A 20,629-nucleotide genomic window follows, 5' to 3' on the forward strand; every position below is an offset into this window, starting at 1 on the left:
TACCGCAACGCTGAAGCTGCTGGGGAAACATTAGCATGAGCAAAACATTTGGGGCAACACTTTAAAAAAGACAATCAAAAAAAAATTCACAACACATGCAGCACATGAACTTCATATACGTGGAGGTAGTTTAACGTTAAATTATGCGTTACCCGGGTCTTAAACAAAACGCACACAATGCTAGAGCTACACAATCCTAGACCGGTCCAAACACCCCGATGGGATACATCTCAAATGTCCTCTGATAGCGGTGGGGGGGGGGGGGGGGGAAGCAGGTCAAAGGTCAACTAGGTCAACTGTACCTGCTGGTAGCTTGATCTGCCTCCCCCTCTCTATTTCTGGCTCTCTCTCTCTCTTCTCTCTCTCTCTCTCTCTCTCCTCTCTTCTCTCTCTTCTCTCTCTCTCTCTTCTCTCTCCTCTCCTCTCTCTCTCTCTCGCTTTCTCTCTCTCTCGCTCTCCGTGGACGTTGCTCCAACCTATCAACCACCTCCTCCCTCCCCCCTCCTCCCTCCCTCCCTGCCCCCCTCCCTCCGAGGTGTCACCATAGAGAGACTCTTGTTCCCATTCCCCCCCCCCCCCGCCCTCCTGTCCACAGGGACCCCTCAAAAATCCCAGATATCCTTGCAATTTCCGGTGCAATGTTTATTTGGCGGGAACAGGTTTGGGGGAGGAGGGGTGAGGGGGCGGGGGGATGGGAGAGTTACATTTAAAAAAGTGCCTTGCTCACAAACAGTTTTGGGCTACCGTTTGAGGGTAAACACCCGCAGGTTGGGGGGAGGAGGGGGGTATGGGGGCAGAGGGTCTCAGGACTGAGGTGCGTGTGTTCCGAGTCCGACACGCAGATCTCACCTCAGCGCGGATACAGAGAGGCGCTCTGTTCGCTGCCCAACCACCGCGGACGGATAAACAACGCCGCGCGGGTCTCCAACAGCGCCCTCTGCTGGCCGCCTTGGGAAATGACACCCACGCATCAGAGCGTAATTAATTTAACTAAGTCATTTGAATACTTGGTAGCATCACTCAAATGTATGAGATGTTGAGGTTTATGTGATGTAATGATGTACAGAAACCGATCAGATAAAATGTCTGACAATATTTGATGATCTTGCAAACATATTTGTAAGCTATAATGTGCAAGACTGAGAAACATATATCTTACGCTGGTTTTCATTATTTTGGTGTTAATATGTATTAATAGCTTCGTCGAGTGTGTTTACACCATAACAAGACAATTATCAGGAACTCAGGAAATAAGATGGATCAGACTGTGGTCCCCCCTGATCGGCCGTCGTCCGGCAAGGCCCCTCTCCCTAGAAGGAAGTGGAAGGGGCGAGTTTGAGGGAAGAGTTTCTCAATTAATTAAAGATGGACAGAATATTCGCTTGAAGACTTGAATACTTAATTTACGCCTACCCAGGCCCAGAGCTATAGAGAGAGAGAGTTGCGACACGCTATTTATTTATTTCTTATTGCTTGTTTATTTATTTATTTATTTATTTTTTCCACAATGTCTTTTTTTTTTTTTTTAATATGTATGATGACTATATGCTCTGTAAGGTGACCTTGGGTGTTTTGAAAGGCGCCTCTAAATTAAATGTATTATTATTATTATTATGATCTCGCCGACAGGGTGGTCACGTGGTTGTCACGTGGTTCATGTAAGCCTCAATAGTTCCAAACACGCCGCGCTTTCAATGTTATTCTATGGGACGACAGCAGAGATTTCAATATTAAATGGTAAATATGAATGAAAAAATCACATACAAGTATTTGTCTGACTGTTATTGCATTATTGCATATTTGTAAATGTCAGTTTTACATGTAGAGCGGTAGGGGGGCAACTGAAAGCTATCTATAAGTACTATTACTTAGATACGTTTTTAAGTTTTGGAGGGAAAGCTTCACGTTCGTGTTAGCATACTGGCCTAACCTTAACTTTTACCTTACATCTGTGTTGAAATCAAAGTATTCAAGATGTTCTACCATGATCATTTAAAGATATAAGCCACACAAAGTATCAAATATATTAAAGAATAACAACTCATTACGCTTGGATGAATGAAATTGTATTTTTTTTATTAAACAATTAGTGTGACAAGAACAAGTGATTGCGATTGTGTGAACAGATTCAACAATGGACACAGCAGGGAACACTATATACTTAGGGCAAACCATTAACACATAACGTTGCAAATATACTATACTTTATGCCATTACAATACTTAGAATAGCCCTGAGCAAATTCAAAATGGGTTTAGGAGGGAGGATCCTCGTTTGGTCATGAACTCTGACCTCTAACCTATTCTCAAAAGTCGGGGCATAAGTGGTTGAGGAACAGTTGTTACCCGCTCTGTGATCTTCAATGGTGTCATGGTTCATTGGTTACAACTAACATTTTATAGATCAATGGTCATACCATGGTTGGCTGTGCAGCATTTGGATGCTCCAATCGGTCCGAGAAGGGTTATCACGGCATCCCAAGGACCAAGAGCGCAGGGAGAAATGGATGGCAATGGTCAGCCCTCAAAACTTATTGACAGTCAGCAACAGTCAAAAACGATGTAACGTAATGTTCAGATCATTGCTAGCATTTCAAAGGGCATAATAATCTAAGTGTAGAGAATTATGACTTTCCAATGATATTTGAAGTGCAATGGAAACTGATCTTACAAGCCTACCTACAGGTACACTTTGAAAATGACCAATTCAAAGCCACAAAAGTAGATAGGATGTTGAAGTTGAGGCCCGATGCAGGCCCAACAGTTTTCATCCATCGCCCTAAACCGAAGAGGAGGAACCCCCTTCTGTGAGGGTGCCTCCGGAACCAAGTGCAACGGACCACACATATTGCGCCAAATTAAACTTCGGTATGATCCATGCAGCTAACAATATTCCCCATTTCATGTAATTCAAAGATAGACTACATCCTAATGAGATTACATAATTCATATTTGTACATTCAGTTTAAAAAACAACCAGAAGGCAGGGATTCTCTGAGGATTTGCACACAATGTAGATAATCAACACATTTCTACCCAATTAACAATTGCCGGTAGATCCATTTATAAATTGTATTGGTTTCTGATTGTGGCAGAAGATTTAATTCACATTACAGAAATGTTTTGCTTTAATTCATTTTCTTACATTGGAGATGACAGTAGTTGCAAATGCAAAGGCAAAATACATATAACAGCAACATTAACTTGTAATTGTTACAGAGATTGAGGGAGAAATTTAGGTGGATTTCAAGAGCGTTGAAAAGGACATCACAGGAGACAGAGAGAGCAATCAAGAGGCCACATTGCCAGGGGCAGGTGATTCAGGGGCAGGTGATCCAGTGGCGGGTGATCCAGTGGCGGGTGATCCAGGGATTGTGTGCCGAGGGCCATTCAGTCAGGGGTCAACAGTGAAGGAATAACTTTTGCCAGGGCCAGCTGCTCCAGGGACCAGACTGCCAGGGACTGATGGGGCGACTGTGGAGGACCTAATAAGTCAACTAGAAAAGGAAAAATTAATGAGAAGGAGAGCAGAGAGGGCTATTGCAAAACATTTGGCACTAAGAAAGAGAATCAATTTGGCACTAAGAAAGAGAAACAATTCAGTCAACAAGAAGTTAAAACGAAAAAGCCATACAGGTTAAATTGACCGCCCATCATAATCAGCATTGTTGAATCGGTGGCATCTGTAGGGCTTCATGTGCTGAACATCACCCTTTCCAGGATATAATTAAACAAACACTGTTATTTCTACTAGCTATCGCATCATAAAACCCGTCCTTAAATCAACCTAAATTATCCTAGTAATCCAACATAAATAACTAACTAAAAAAGTTAGATTCACTAGTACTGAACTTTGTAATTGTTGGTATAGATACCATCACATGGTGCAGTCGAGCTAACAAACAAACAGGCAAACGGTCGTCTACCAAGATAAAAATATATTTAAATACGCTGTGCATATACAAATAAATATCAAAATATGCATCATAAAGGTCCTGATACAATATAGACAGTTGACAATTCAAAAGAGGTAGCTATTTAATCAATTTACCCCTGGAGATACCTTCACAGATGGTGAAGTCGAGCTAACAAACTAGCAGGCAATCGGTCGTCTACCAAGATAAATATATATATAATTACGCTGTGCATTTACAAATAAAGATCAGTATATGCATCATAAAGGGCCTCTGATACAATATAGACAGTTGACAATTCAAAAGAGGTAGCTATTTAATCAATTTACTTCAGAAGTTACTCGGCGGCCAGCAATGGAAATGAACGGTCTCCTACGCCGTAAAATGGTTGTTTGGAACTATTCGAGGCTCCATACCCCGGAAGTAGGCGCTACAACGGAGTCCAATGGAAGTGTCGCAACTCTCTCTCTCTATAGCTCTGCCCAGGCCTAGAAAGATATAATAATAATAATACATTTAATTTAGAGGCGCCTTTCAAGACACCCAAGGTCACCTTACAGAGATATAGTCATCATTCAAAACTATGTAAAACAGACTAGGAATGAAAGGAAAACAGAGGTTAAACATGAAGAATAATAATAATTAATAACACTCAAAGACGCCTAAAGTGAAGGGGGGACCTCACTAACCACCACCAATATGTAGCACCCACTTGGGTGATGCACGGCAGCCAATCGGCGCCAGAACGCTCACTACACACCAGCTTGAGGTGGAGAGTTAGGGATGAGGTGGAGAGTGAGAGAAAAGAACATTTAAACACTATCGACCATATTTAAACACTATCGATCACATTTAAACAATATCGACCACATGTAAACACTATCGACCACATTTAAACACTATCGACCATATTAAACACTATGGACCACATGTAAACCCTATCGACCACATGTAAACACTATCGCCCACATTTAAACACTATCACCCACATTTAAACACTATGGACCACACGTAAACCCTATCGACCACATATAAACACTATCGCCCACATTTAAACACTATAGCCCACATTTAAACACTATGGACCACATGTAAACCCTATCGACCACATGTAAACCCTATCGACCATATATAAACACTATCGACCACATTTAAACATGTAAACCCTATCGACCACACTTAAACACTATCGACTATCCACTATCCACTGCGTCTCTTTACGTTCTGATGTCATTTCAGTGTAGAAAAGCCTCATTTGAATTTCCCACATGTCCTTTATGAAGATGTGGTTTTATACTTGGTATGGCCACCGTGGGGGAGCGTGCTAACCATAGAGGTGCTAACGGGCTCCCGTGGTGCAATACTCGGTATGGCCACGGGGGGAAGGGCGCTAACGAGCTCACCGTTAAAACACGACGCGGCCCCTTTAATTAAGTAAAGCGGAAGTGCCTCATATCCATTCGTCCACCAGACAACAGGGACGAACTGCGAGGTAAATATCGGAGCGGTTTGGTTTCTCTATTAATGTCATATTACACTGTTCTTCTCTCCTCCATCCCCTTGTTATTATCACTCTGGTTCTGAGACTGTGTGACCGTAACGCGGCGGAGGCAGGAAGCTTAGAACCCGCGGACAAAGTCACACTGAGGTGACTTGTTCAAGTCCCAGTCAGGGTTGCCAGATTGGGCGCCTAATCCGTCAATTCACGGGGGCAGTTCGTTTACCAGATTGTGACAGATTTCCCTTCCAATCTGGCAACACTTTTCCCGGTACTGTGGGGTTGCGCAACAACTGGTTCCCAGTAGGAGGCTGGTCCGTAGCCGAAAGCGTTTAAACACTCAAGACTTCTGGAGGAGGAAATGTTTTTCATGAGTTTTACTGTTTACTTTACGAGAAGAGAATAGGGGCAGAGTCCTCTCTGCTGGAGTGCCTTTGAGCAACAGGTCTACAGTGTGGACATGTACCCGTCGAACGGTACTGGTACTTGGGGGATGTCAACAGTCTAAATGAGGCCCTCAACTATCTGGAAGAGGACCGAGGCATTGTTGGGTGGCAGGCGGGTACCGTGGGGAACAATGCTGGGTCGATGATTATACTTCAACATCAAAGCGACCAATTAGAATAGAATAGAATAGAAAGCCTTTTATTGTCATTGCACGAGTCAAGTACAACGACATGTTTAGTAAGCTTTCCCAATTGGTGCATTCGAGAAAATAAATAAATATATAAATAGAACAAGAACAACAGTATACCAAATAGAAATGTAAATAATGTAAAATAAATAATAAGGTAAAATAAAGTAAAGTACAATACAGCAGTGGGAGGTTAGGGGGGGGGGTCAGTCAGTCGGGGGTCAGTGCATGTGTGTGTTCAGGGTGGATACAGCTTTTGGGAAGAAGCTGTCTCTGAACCGTGAAGACCTGGTTCTGATGGAGCCATAGCGCCTGCCAGAGGGCATCAGGTCGAACAGGTGAAAGCCAGGGTGTGAGCTGTCCTTTGTGATTCTCTCCGCTCTGCTTAGGCAGCGGGAGATGTATATGTCCATTAGTGATCTTTAATTGGGAAAATAAAGTCATTCGATTTATGTTTGCTAATTTTCTTACAAAGTAGACCATGTGAGTCCAGGTCACAAATGAAAACTACAATACCTAGACCCATCTAACCAGGACTGGATTATGACTTGTCTTTGTAATATCATGTTTCAGATTTGGGAAAACCTTTTGTCCATTAGTTAAACTTTAAACAAAGCTAGATCGACTTTGCTTCACTTCTCCAAACAGTTTCACTGGGGGAATTGTACTGGTATCCAAATTCCAGATGGATACATTTTTAAAACGAGCAGAATCCTATGCAACCTCACAACCAAACAATAATGTATTTGGTACTCAAGCATCATTGGTTCATGATTGAAAAATCTTTTAAAAACAGTGATTTGAGTTAATGCTCCTGCCTTGCCCATTAACAAGGCAAGGTTACCCCAGCTGGAGTCGGAGTTGCCCCCCTCCCCCCGATGCTGCCCGGTCCCCTGTCCCTCCCACTGTCTCGGTTTGAGGACATGGTGACGTCTTCATAGATGATGACCGCCACAGAAGGTTTTCTCGGCTAATCGTATTTTATTTCTTGGGTTGCACTTCCATCTGTTGTATTTGATCGGTCTCGGGGCATGTATTGATTTGGTAGACGTTTTGTTTAAATGGTCGTACATGTTGCACTGTCAAAGTACCGTCAGAGCAGCAGCTCTGTGTCAAAGTGAAGGAGTTTTGTTAAAAAATCTAGGTCCAAGTTTGAAGAGAAGGGGTTTGAGGTACAGGGAAAAGGTGTCGGGGAGGGGGGTGACGGCATTACATTTACAACAAGGATTTTAGCAGACGCTTTTATCCAAAGCAGTAAGTACAGTAAGTACATTTAACTATACATTTAACCCTAACACTAACTATCACTAGGTTAACCCACTCCCCGTATACAACAAAGATAGCTAGGATAAGATGCTAAGTACTGTTTTAAAGTGCCAGGATGAACAACATACAATCATTGTGTAAGAGGGATGTGGGGGGGATGCTATGCAGAATCTAGGTGAACTCTGAATAAGTGAGTCTTTTGCGTGTGGCAAAACCAAATCCAACTGTCTAAAGATGAAGCCAGTCCTCACCACCAGCCCCTAATGTGTACATCACAATTGAGAACCAACTTCCGCCCCCCCCCCCCCCCCCCAGATGGCTCAGCGGCTCCTCCTCCGTCGGGCCTGGACCCTCTCCACCCGGGAGCTCCGCCCGCTGCCCCTCTACAGCGTCACCACCTCCTTCCTGCCCTCCTCCTCTCCACTGCTCCTCACAGGCTCCTCCCCCCGGGCGGCGGGGCCCCTCCCACCCCACCATGCCCCCGCCGCTGGGTGTCCTTCAACGTGCAGGACCACGACGACTTCACGGAGCGCGTCATCAACAGCCAGCTGCCCGTCCTCGTGGACTTCCACGCCCAGTGAGTAGAAGCATACATCTATCTATCTCTATAGATCTAGGCTTCTGTTGTTACACCGGGCTCTCAACATAAGCATAGATCTATAGAGATGGATCTATAGAAATAGGTAGATCTACAGAGATAGGTAGATAGATCTATAGAGATAGATAAGTAGATCTAGAGAGATTTATAGTGCTTATGAGATGACATAGAATGTGAATTCCCTCTAGTTTGCACATTGCTTACTACACATGCCAAAAAATATAATTGCCCTTATTTTGCATCCAGAGAAGCCTACTGGTGTTATCAGTTTTTTTTAAGGAGGGGACAGTGTGTAGCCTAATATGGTAAAAAGGAATACTTAAGTTTTTGTGATTGTCTCAAATCATGCATCAAACACACACCCTCCCTCTCTTCCTCCCCTCCCTTCCTCCCCCCTCTCCCTCAAGTCAGAATGAGTCGTAGCTCCTATTCTCATGTCCTCCCAGGCTGGGGCGCATTCCAACACTCAGCTGCTAGGGTCCTGGACAGGAAACTAGTATTGGTAAAACAATAAAACAAAGCGGTAAAACCACAATAAGGCGTTCCACATGACCGCGGGCTCTTGTATAATTGGCGGTTCAAACCAGGTCACCCCCCACCTGAAGCTATGTCGGACGGTCATTTTCATTCTTTCACATGTTTTCATTTAGAGTGGAACTCATTTTGAAAGAGACTAAGTTAGCTACCTGTAGGCCAAGCTAACAGCTAGGCCAAGCTACAGCTAGGCCAAGCTAACAACTAACAGTGTTAAGGTGACCGCTAACAGCTAGGGTGGATCAGTCACCCACGGGATGTACTTCCTGTGGGTGACCGTGTAGAACATTCCCGAACATTTCCCTAAAAGTACTTGATGACATAAAACGCCTCCAGCGCCGAACCGATGTGTGTGATTGGCTAACGGAGTGATGATTGACAGGTGGTGCGGCCCCTGTAAGATCCTGGGGCCCCGTTTGGAGAAAGCCGTCGGCAAACAGAAGGGTCGCATTGCCATGGCGAAGGTGGACATCGACGACCACACAGACCTGGCCATAGAGTACGGGGTAAGAGAGCCAGTATTATGGGATGCCTCACCTTCTCACCCAGACGGGGAACCAGACGAATCGAAGAGCTCAGGTTATATTTACTCTGGTCTCCCGCAGACCTGGCCCGGGTCCGGCCAATCACAGCCCTTTATCTAATAGGGGGCGGGTTTGATAGGATGATAACCTTAAAGAGGAGCGCTTGTTTTTTATAAACAAACGAGACGGCTGCCACTGATGCTTCACACATTTCGTTGCTCTGATTGGTTGAAGGTCTGAAGGCCTTTTTCTCCACCCATTAGCAACGCCCCTTGGGAACTGAGATTAACCGAGAGGTTCCAGACTCCTCTATTGGCTAGTAGTGCTGCACGTTTTGGTGAAAAAGTCATATTGCGATTATTGTGGACGATATTGCCATTGCGATATAATCAAATGGTGTCATGAGTCTACTTGCTTGGTTATCAAGGAAAATGCACACAGATGACTGATAATTTTATCATAACAAATTTTACAAAATTAAATAAATAATAAATATCTTTTTAAAAATAAAAGCATTTCTGCTGCGCAAACGTATTGTACAACTAAATGAAATAAATCGATTTGTATTTATTTTATTAAATTGCAGCCTTTTGCGATTATACAATTGCAAAGGCTGATTGCGATTCGATTAATCGTGCAGCACTATTGGCTAGTGGGTCTGTCTGTCAGGCTAAGATTTAAAATGATCGTCAAGGTGTGATTGACATGTGACCCGCCCCCCAGGTGTCCGCCGTTCCCACGGTGATCGCCATCCGCGGCGGTGATGTCATCGACCAGTTCGTGGGCATCAAGGATGACGACCAGCTGGACTCGTTTGTCAGCAAGCTCATTGGACAATAACACCCGCCACTCAGCCCCCCGGCCCCGCCACCACGGCGATCCGGTCTTCCCCGGCGGCAGCCAGCCGCTGGAGAAGACCCCCACACAACTCAACCCCAGGGGGGGGAGACACGCCATCTCACTGCCTCCGCCTCCAGCCCAGCACTTTGCTCTCATTGGTTCTGATTTCCTGCTGTCCCTCCTTTGTTTGAGATGGGGGTGTGTCCTCCTGTCCAGTATGGTGTAGTGGGTAAACTGGTCCCCCCTCCCTCCGCTGGCTCACTAATGGTCCCACACTATTGACTCAGCCGGAGAGAACCGGTTTGCGGTCATGATGGGTCTAAGGTAAGGAAGACGCCCACGCCACACTCTGTTCTTTTACGTTACCGTGCCAACGTCAAATGTAATAGTCGGAGAAGGGTTCAGGAGGAAACCTGGCCGAAGTGGATGAGCTTTTTTTTTTTTTAATGGGGGTCTTTCTCTGCAGTTCCCACTTCTGTCCACAAGGGGGTAGTATTACTCTATACCACGCCGTCGTTTGACGCGGTTCTGCCTAGCGGAGGACTAGGTCTGTGTGTATGGGTGCGTGTGTGTCACTGCATACATGGTTGTTGTTTTCTGCCTGCAAGCTTTCTGGGTTCTTACTGTGAAAATAAAAGAATATGGCCGACTTAATGCTATGTTATTTTGTCTTGAGTTCCTTTCGTAAGCTTGTCTTTGTCTCTTCAACTGTAAAAAAAAAAAAAAAAAAAAGCCCCCGCAATTATAAAGCAGAAAGTATAATGAACGTTCATTATGCAAATGAATCGTTGGCTTTTCGGTGGGGATGTCAGGAATGTAATTAGCCTGTCCTTTTAAACAAGTAATCACATTTATTGTAATGGATTTGACATAGATTGTTCTTCAATAAAATAAACTTTAGTGTAATTTGGTGGTTTTATAGTTTATTGGCCCTAAAGATGGTCGTGCAGTTGACAACATGTTACTCTCACAAAGGTCGTGTGTGTGTGTGTGTGTGTGGTGTGTGTGTGTGTGTGTGTGTGTGTGTGTGTGTGTGTGTGTGTGTGTGTGTGTGTGTGTGTGTGTGTGTGTGTGTGTGTGTGTGTGTGTGTGTGTGTGTTCCGAGGCGGTCTATCGTCGGGTCTGTAATGGTTTGTATTCTACTCCCCACCTGTCCGTGGTGTGTTGAGATAAACTGCACCTGGACGCTGAGTGCTGACTGCTCCGTTATTATTCTGAGATGAGGTTCTCTTTTGGGAGCCGAAGTGAGAGATCGGAGGAGATGTGAAGGAAAGGTTTATATAGGCTACTGAGAATTTAATTTATATTTATTTCACACTTTTAATTTGAAGATTCAAATTACATTACAAAAGTGTAATTTATCTATAACAGTGCTTTTTCAATAGTTTGAGATGTTTGCTAAACCATTACCTCCGCTGATTTTAAACTACAATCTCCACGTTGGTGATTGATCCACGTCTCGCGGTGATTGATCGCTGAAGCATCGCGATAGGAGAACACCTGCACTCAGCCTCACGTCAACCCTGTCCTCTCACGGCAGATCCCGTCCTGTGATCCCGCCGTGTTATTAAAGGTTGACAGACTCCCCCACACTGATTATTAACGTCTCCATCTCTTCGTGTCGTTATCTGCACCCATCGTGCCCACGGGTCTCGTCAGGAGGGGGTCAGGGAGGGGGGGGGGGGAGAATGCCGTTGGGATGACACAATCAGGTGTGAGTTGATGGGAGACGGGGGCGGCGTTTCAGTCGAGTCTTGTGTATTTACTTTACAGCGCTAAAGATTATACATTTTACTGTTGTGAATGAAATACATTCCTGATGAGAAAGCGCATAGCTGGGATTACACGGCTTGTGTTAATCATCTATATTAACCTCGACACTACGTGCTGTAGCTGGGGTCTGTCTGTTTGTCTGTCTGTCTTCCCCCCCCCGCCACCAATGTGGCTCATGCGTGTCTAGATGTCAGCATTGATGATCTGACCCCACATGCGGATTAAACACACACAGCCCAGCACACGCACACAAACACCTATTGTCCGCGGGCTCTGACTAACTGTGAGGTTATGACGGTGACGACAGAATGGAGAGGTTACCAACAGCGTAACCCTACACCTCTTCCGCCAAAAACAATAGACCACACCTCCTCTCTCGCTCCTACTCCAGCACTCTGTTACCATATAAGGCAAAAAGACAGAGGAAGGACCAGGGAAAGAGCCAGGCCGGGGAGTGTGTGTGTGTGTGTGTGTGTGTGTGTGGTGTGTGTGTGTGGTGTGTGTGGTGTGTGTGTGTGGTGTGTGTGGTGTGTGTGTGTGTGGGTGTGGTGTGTGTGTGTGTGTGTGGTGTGGGTGTGTGTGTGTGTGTGTGTGTGTGTGGTGTGTGTGTGTGTGTGTGTGTGTGGTGTGCGGAATTCCTTACACCTCTCTGTTTCCCTTCTGTTCCCATATGGGTAAGCTGTTAACGTATGAGTTAGTTTGAGTTAACCTGGAGCTAAATGCCCCGTTTGTGTGTGCGTGTGTGCGTGCGTGCGTGCGTGGTGTTTGGGGGGGGGGGGGCTGAAGAGAGAAGCAGAGAGAGAGAGAGAGAGGAGAAGGAGAAGGAGAAGGCCGAGGTCAACCCCCAGAGCTGGAGCAGCAAAAAAGCACACAGTGTGTTTTTAATAATAATACAAATATACGATCTGTTTATCTTTCAAACACACTTCTTGCGAGTCCTCAAACTCCACCCGGACCAACGGCCGCGGAGAATAAAAGAAGCTTCTCCGCTAGCGGTGAGCGCGCGGCGCCCTCCGCTCCACATTCCTGGGTGGCAGTGAGTCAACGCGTGTTATCGCCGCTTCCTGTCTGCTGATTACCCGGGACGGGGGGGGGGGGGGGGGGGTACGGGGGGAGGCGGGATATGGATGGAGGTAGTATACGGTGATGCCGAAGTGGGTCTTCAGGTTCTGGGTCTGATGCTTGGAGAAATGATGGAAAGGACACACACAAACATGCACACAGACACGCACACAGACACGCACATAGACCCTCACACAAACAAACAATCACACAAACATGCAAAAAGGCGCTAACAAGTGTAGACTTGTGCACACATACACACCATGTCATGCTTAGAGCTCTGTGTGTGTGTGTGTGTGTGTGTGTGTGGTGTGTGTGTGTGTGTGTGTGTGTGTGTGTGTGGTGTGTGTGTGTGTGTGTGTGTGTGTGTGTGTCACCGACTGGGTTGATTGTGTGTATTATGTGTGCGTACGTGATTGATGTTCAAGAGACATATTGCATTAAACTATCTCCTGTCTTATCAAATGTTTATTACGTCTGACCTCTGAGCCCTGTAACGCTGGTCATAAAAGCGTGAGATATCATTTGTCGATTTATCGGCAAAACTACGCCCAAGTTGCGCCCTCATATGCCCCCCCCTCCCACTCCCCCCTCCACACCCACCACCCCAACCATCACTTCACCGGCCGCACAAATGAATACACACTTACCTGAATAAACATACACGTGAATACACACACACATGAATCGAGACACACCTGTATACACGTACACACACATGAATACATCCACGCCCAATTACTGAGTGTAACACTAGCGGGCCTGTGAATGGGTCCCTCTCTGTCCTCTGTGAGGTTAAGACCACGCCCCTCTGACCTCGCCCCTTTGACCACACCCCTTTGACACGCCCTGCTGCTGTTACTGCTGACTGCAGCTCTTCAGTTACAACACTCTGACATCGTGGCAGAGGAAACGTAGATGGCACAATAATAATGAAATAGAAGGAGGGAGAGGGAGAGGGAGGGAGGAGAGAGAGAGGGAGAGAGGAGAGAGAGAGAGAGAGAGAGAGAGGGAGAGAGGGAGAGAGGGGAAAGCGAGAGAGAGAGAGATAGAGGGAAGGAGAGATAGAGATTGGGTCACGATGACAAGAATAAGAAAAATAAGAGGCGATAAAAAGGGAAGAGGGAGGGAGGGAAAAGGAAGGACGAGAGGGAGGGAAGGAGAGTGAGAAGGAGGGAGGGTTAGAAGTGCCCTTATTTGGTAATTTACAGGATTCTCAGTGTTTTTAATTCTTTATTTATTTTCTGCCAAATTCAGTTGTGTTTGTATCTTATTGTGTCTCTCACTGTGTCTCTCTCTATCTCTCTCTCTCTCTCTTTCTCCCCCCCTGTCTCTCTGTCTCTCTCACTCTCTTGCTATCTCTCGCTCTTGGTCATCAACAATTATTCTCTCCAATTTCTTTCATCTTCTCTGGTCATCTGACATTACATGCTGAAATCTGACCTTTGACCTTGGGATGCATCATTGTAAAGTGACCATCCATCCCCTGGAGAGAGAGAACCTTGTTCACAGAGTCAGAGAGACAGAGAGAGAAAGTGAGAAAGTGAGAGAGAGAGTGAGAGAGACCGTTAGAGAGACAGTATTGATTTTTCCAAACGGCCTGGGTCATGTTATTTTGAACGCAAATGTCTTCCCCGCAGTGAGCAAACATTCCCGGATTCCTGTCATACTGACACATGTCTGGGGTTAATCACACATGTGGGGGGCAGGGGAGGGGGGAGGGGGTCCAACGGTCTGTTGGCACTGGATGCTGGATGCTGACACCAGATCTAATGTTGATGTGGTAAACACGCGTCGAAGCATGTCTCAGTCTCCTGCGATGGGAAGTAAACCAATGTGGGCGGGTTCAGCTGCAACAGGATGACCAGACCTGGGATTTACTCTGAGGGCCAAGTTTAAAACATTTGCACATTCCCCTCAAAACTTCTATCTATTTCACTTTTATCTCTCCATCACCTTAACCACATACTGATGCACATTTCTTAATGTTTTTCTTGTCCCTTTCAAAGTGAAACAATGCAGGTTAGCCTTAAAAATAACCTTCAGTCATAAGTAATTTATGAGCCTTTAGTTAATGATGAACTCATCTTTAAAAAAAAGGTAATATACCTTTGTAGATTAACTATAGTTGCTCAGCCTACCAGCCTAGCCAGTGGGCTGTACCAACTGGTTGCTGTTCCATACATCGTACATCGGGGTGGACCCTCCCACTTTGGAAGTCACTAGAGGGGAGGTTTTGACATGGTTTGATTTAGCTCTTTACACTGGTAGTAAAATTAAACTGGTAGTAAAATTACATTGTTAGTAAAATAGGCGTCCTTTAACATCTTATGTTTAACAATATTTTATCATCTACAAATGTGTATCAATGTTTGGTTAACGTTAACGAAAGGCTTATAAATCTCTTTTTTTTGTGTTACCACAGCACATAATTATTCTTTATGTATCTGGAGAAATCAAAAGAGGCGGATCCACATTCCTGAGACGGCATCAGCGGGCTGTCACTCATGGTGTTACCTGGCAGCCGCTCTGGTTCCCACAGTGGGAGGCAGGTCTGATCACGACAGCCTCCCTGCTGCAGGCTACCTGTCGGAGCTTACCTGCTGCAACACAGGTGTAATGTACCTGTCAGGGCCACGTCTACCTGCTGCAACACCTGTTGTAGTCCACCTGTTGAAGTCTACCTGCTGTAACACAGGTGTAATGTACCTGTCAGGCCCACGTCTACCTGCTGCAACACCTGTTGTAGTCCACCTGTTGAAGTCTACCTGCTGCAACACAGGTGTAATGTATCTGTCAGGGCCCAGTCTACCTGTTGTAGTCTACCTGCTGCAACACAGGTGTAATGTACCTGTCAGGGTCACGTCTACCTGCTGCAACACCTGTTGTAGTCCACCTGTTGAAGTCTACCTGCTGCAACACAGGTGTAATGTACCTGTCAGGGCCACGTCTACCTGTTGTAGTCTACCTGCTGCAAGATCTGTTGAAATGTAACTGTAAGCCTAGTCTACCTGCAACAACATCTGTTGGAGCCTAGCTAACCTGTTGGCGCCTATCTAACCTGTTGGGGCCTAGCTAACCTGTTTGAGCCAAGCTAAATTGTTAGAGCCTAGCTAATCTGTTGGCGCCTAGCTAACCCTTTGGAGCCTAGCTAACCTGTTGGAGCCTCGCTAACCTGTTGGAGCCTCGCTAACCTGTTGGAGCCTAGCTAACCCGTTGGAGCCTAGCTAACCTGTTAGAGCCTAGCTAACCTGTAAAAGAATAGCTAACCTGTTGGAGCCTAGCTAACCTCTGAGACCTGCTAACCTGTTGGAGCCTAGCTAACCTGTTTGAGCCTAGCTAACCTTTTCAAGCCTAGCTAACCAGTTTGAGCCAAGTTAAATTGTTAGGGCATAGCTAACCTGTTGGAGCCTAGCTAACCCTTTGGAGGCTATCTTACCTGTTGGAGCCTAGCTAAACTGTTAGCGCCTGGCTAACCTGTTGGAGCCAAGCTAACCATTTGGAGCCTAGCTAACTGGTTGGAGCTAACCTGTTAAAGCTAACAGGTTGGAGTCTACCTGTTTTGGCCAGGCTGTTCATTGGAGTGTGGTGTTGACATGTCTTTGTTCTTTTTATTCATGCCTAAATAATAACTCCTGTCAGATGCTATTCAGGCATGCTTAAGAAAACTCTCCCTGTGCCTCTCCCTAAATTTGGAGTTAAAAATAACCCTAACTGTGATTACTTGTTATTTAAACAAACCCATTGATGTGACTTATAATGCCGAAAGTTCATTACAATTAAGAAATATTTTACCTTATTTCATAATAGTTCCAATCAATACGGCCACACCAAACACATGGAATGGATGATTTATAACCACCGACCAGAGAACCACTGAGGCTAACCGGTCCTCAACATGCTCCTACGGTCCCTCGGAGAGAGCATCGACCCCAGCCCGCATCCTGAGGGGGAGAGGGTCTTGACAACTGATGGGATCTCATGGTATGTGCTACTGGAGGTGCATACCTCGATCCACTGCCAGAAATAACTCCCAACCACCACTAGTTGAACATGTATGGAGGGATGATGTTGTAAATAAAAAATGTTCAATCAATTGGAAAAAAACTATATTTATTATAAAATGAGCTCCATGTATTGCGAATGAGGTACAATGTCCTACTTCTCTAGGAGTTATGTGAAAAATGCCCAAAGGTTTCCAAAGCCGACAGGGGCCTGACTGAAGCACTCGTCATTGAGTGAACCTGGATGATCAGTCCGTCTTCCTGACCAGGCCTGGTGCTTATATGGTCATAAAGATCCTTAGTATGCACATACCTCTATCATTAAACACGGCTGTGTCCGTGCCCTCCTCCACCCTGGGACTGGCCCATTTCTCTAGGACGAGTGGCACAACCCCGACACCAGAGCCCGCCCCTCGCCTGATCTGATTGGACGAGAACGCCCGGCGAGTCAAACCGTTGGCTATCGGAGAGGAAAAGTGGGCGTTCCCCCGCCGCAGCTCCCGCCCCCCCGGACCGCACCCCGACCCACTGCGCAGCGCCGTGTAAATTTACGCAAACTAACCAGAGAAGGAGGGAGCAAAACGAAAAGAGGAGTAGAACAAATTGAAAAAAAAGAGGGGCTGGTGGAGAAAAAAAGAGAGTGAAGTCGGTAGTTTGGTCCTAGCTCTTCACGAAGCGGCTCGGCAGTCGAGAGGAGTTTGTTTCGAGACCCCCACGGAGCCCCGGTTGTCGATAACGTCTGAGCGCGTCCTCTGATCAGCAGGTGAGCTCCCGGTTCATCCAGCTCTCTAAAGTCGGTCTTTATTGATCGCATGTTCATTCATTTTTCGCCCGGTTCCTAACTTCTCCTGAGTGGAGCGAACCGGGAAGAGGGAAAAGTGCCACTTCATCCCGTTGTCGGGTGGGACTCCCCCACTAGATCGTGTTTTACCAGTGCTCGGATTCTCCCAGAGGTTTGTGAGCCGTATGATGTGTTCTGATATCATACTGCATGGAGTCAATGACCATTAAATCACGGTGCTGCTTGGGGCAGGGGGGGCAATGTGGCGAGGCTAAGCTAGGGGCAGGAAGTGATCCCCGAGCAGGCCGGGTTCAGGACGCTGAGGGGGGGGGGCTCACTTAACCGTAGCCCCCCCCCCAAGTACGTGTACGTGTTCGTGTTCGTAAACATCGCGTTCAGAACGCATTAAGTTCGCCACATTGCACGAAGTTCGCGCCCGGTGTGCTCGCGCCGCTGTGTGTGGCCGCGCGGTACGCATGGCACGAGCGTCCGTGTGGGACTGCCTCGCGCCGCTGACGTCACTTCGTCTGCAGTTACGAGTAGGATTTCGCGGTGCCGATCCACGCCGGATTAAAGATCGGCCTCTCCGGTGTCTGCGACATGCTCCGGTGTCTGTGACCACCTCCGGTGCTCCGGTTTCTGTCAGCAGAACGCAGCCCTGTTGTGTCGGAGTGTGTCTCTAACCAAAGCGGGCTATCTGAGCCAGACTACCGGACACTGAGTGACCGGGCCCGAATTCGTAGGCTGCCAGAAGTTTGGCCCAGACGATCAGATTTATGCGCTGTTCGCATCTCTTTGAAGTATGTGCGCGAGCTTTCAGGTCGAAACTGTTGCTCGTTCCAATGCGCGCGCACGCCCTCTGTAATGTAGGTCACCGCGGAGTCTCTGCTCACCCTGTGTGTTTATTGATTTACGGTGGGCACCGGGCCCTCTGCGGGTCAGCCGTGAACCGCACCGTCCTTCACGCATGCCTGGGTCTCATCGGACCGAACATGATCTCGCCAGGAGGAGAGGAGCTCCAGCGAGGGTCGTTACCGACCTGGTGGAGAACAAACTATATCAAAGTGTGTATCCTACACTCTCAAAACTCCCCGCATTAATTCCTCATCTAATACGTCGAGTAAGGGTCGAACGAACTACAGGGTTACCGTTAAATATCAGGGAAGGTGTTTACCCCAAAACACAGAAACCTGTCGTATTAAGAATCTAATGATACGTGAAATGGGATCGTTTCTGATCTTCGCTTGGCAGAGTGGGTACACAGGAATGTTCATACGAGGTGTGTACACTGCGAGATTAATCGACTATTATTGGATGTTTACATCTCTGTATAGGCCCCTTACAGTAATAGATGCAACACATACAGACAGACGGACACACAGAGTTAACCTCAATGCAAAAGCAGACCTATGTTCCGTTATACCTCCTTAAGGAAACTTCTTGCCTTGGTGTATGCTCAGGGTAGAGGGAGGCGGCTATGAGCGGTCATGTCACAGATATTTGGGTGGCTGTGGAGGGCCACTGTCTAGACGCCGTGAATCGGATCCCAACGCACCAGTTTACGGCTGGCTCTCAGAGAGTACAGGCTAGTTGTGAGCGATAGGGGGAGGGCGCCTTGACCCCCCCCCCGCTGGGCCATGTTATGTTCCAGCTTCAAGGAGATGAGCTGCTGTTTGGGTTCTGTTCATCTGTACGTGATGAGGGATAAAGGACAACGTCTATACCGCTCCCCGAATAGACTGAATTTAACACTGATGACATTGAGCTAATGCTAGCGGAGGCTGGGTGGAGAGAAATTAAATTACATTTTATGACCATATTCTTCTTAATTTATATCCTTTCCCTTTTTTAATGTGTTTTATCTTTTCGTTTATCCTCTAAGGATACATTAAACCTCCAATATTTTTAACTTTAGCTCAACCTTCCCTCACTAAACAAGTTTGTTTTGATTGATGCACAATAAGGTGTTGCATGCGTTTTTTAAAATTAGCCAATCCAAGTTAATCGATGCGTATCATACTCCACAGGTTAGGCCTGCAGGCGCCAACGGCGTTCGATTGTTCCTCGCTTACTCAATCAAATCTGTAGCTTGTCAGGCAAGGCAACCCTTGTTCAGTGTGTTTTTTTTTTTAAGGCTGTTTTTACAGCTTGAAAAGGGGGGTGGGACCTGGCAACGTTCAGGACTGCAGAATCAGTCGACAGAACCTCCTGATTGTCTCGGGTGCACCTGAACACCTTGAGAAGATGTAATGGGCTCCATTGTTTGTGCAAGTGCACAGATGTAACCCAGTTAAATGTTTAAATGTGTGTTCCTGGATATACCTGAGGGACAGCGATGGTCTGTCTTATCTCTGGTCTGGCTTCTCTCTTTGTCTTCTGAGCACTTTATTCTCTAGCATTTATTCTCCTGCTCCTGGTGGTTCCTGTGTTTGCGCCCTCCTCCTCCCCCTCCTCCTCCTCCTCTTCCCTCACACCTGTAAACCTCTGCTGGTTTTCAAACAATACCAGGAAATGCCTCCGAACCCACAGCCAATCTTAAAACTAAACAGCTCTGAGCTATCCCATTGCTCCCGCCATTACTGTTCCTTTGTGGAGGAGCCTCACTCTGCTTGGCAGCTTGTGATTATAGATGGTAGTTTAATTCCATGAGGAACCGCCCTTCAGCATGTAGATGATGAGGTCATGGTTTAATCATAGACCAGAGGCCTGTTCGGGGCCAGGCAGGGGGAGGAGGGATGATGTCACATCCTGTTCACCTCTGTGGAGCCGTATATTGGGGGTGATGGAATAGTTTTATTGCAAGAATAGTTTGCCAGTTATATTTTGGAATAGTTTGCTCCATAAAGGTAACTGGCATGGTTACAATCATGTGATTTCTGAAGTTACATGAAATCAGTTCAGGCAGGGCCACCATCTTGTAACTTCTCCACCACAAATTGTAGACCCACCGAGCCACTCGATTGATAACGCTGAAAAGATGCAAGATGGAGGCTTGTCATGCCCCATCATGTGGAACCCTCAGGCTCTTGTAAATATTTAATTAATTCTAGATGAACTTGTCATGTCTGCCTTGCTGTGCAGCTAGATGTTGAACGACATTTCCTCTTCGTACAGTCGAGTGAGCTAAGAGTTTGTCTCTTGGAGTAAAGCAGTAAAGCACTTCCTGTGTGTGTGGTGTGTGTGTGTGTGTGTGGTGTGTGTG

At 46.4% G+C, this 20,629-nt stretch overlaps 1 protein-coding gene across 1 annotated transcript; it reads left to right on the forward strand.

The window, feature by feature from the left end:
* The first annotated feature begins 5,356 nt into the window (after positions 1 to 5,356).
* Positions 5,357 to 10,248, forward strand: LOC130397594 (thioredoxin, mitochondrial-like). The gene is given in 5 exon segments (XM_056604862.1): positions 5,357 to 5,405; positions 7,627 to 7,755; positions 7,758 to 7,888; positions 8,826 to 8,949; positions 9,691 to 10,248. Coding segments are annotated over 4 exon segments (501 nt in total). The 5' UTR covers positions 5,357 to 5,405; the 3' UTR covers positions 9,808 to 10,248.
* Positions 10,249 to 20,629: the final 10,381 nt, after the last annotated feature.

Source organism: Gadus chalcogrammus, chromosome 2 (genome assembly GCF_026213295.1).
Source record: "Gadus chalcogrammus isolate NIFS_2021 chromosome 2, NIFS_Gcha_1.0, whole genome shotgun sequence".
Lineage (NCBI taxonomy): Eukaryota > Metazoa > Chordata > Actinopteri > Gadiformes > Gadidae > Gadus > Gadus chalcogrammus.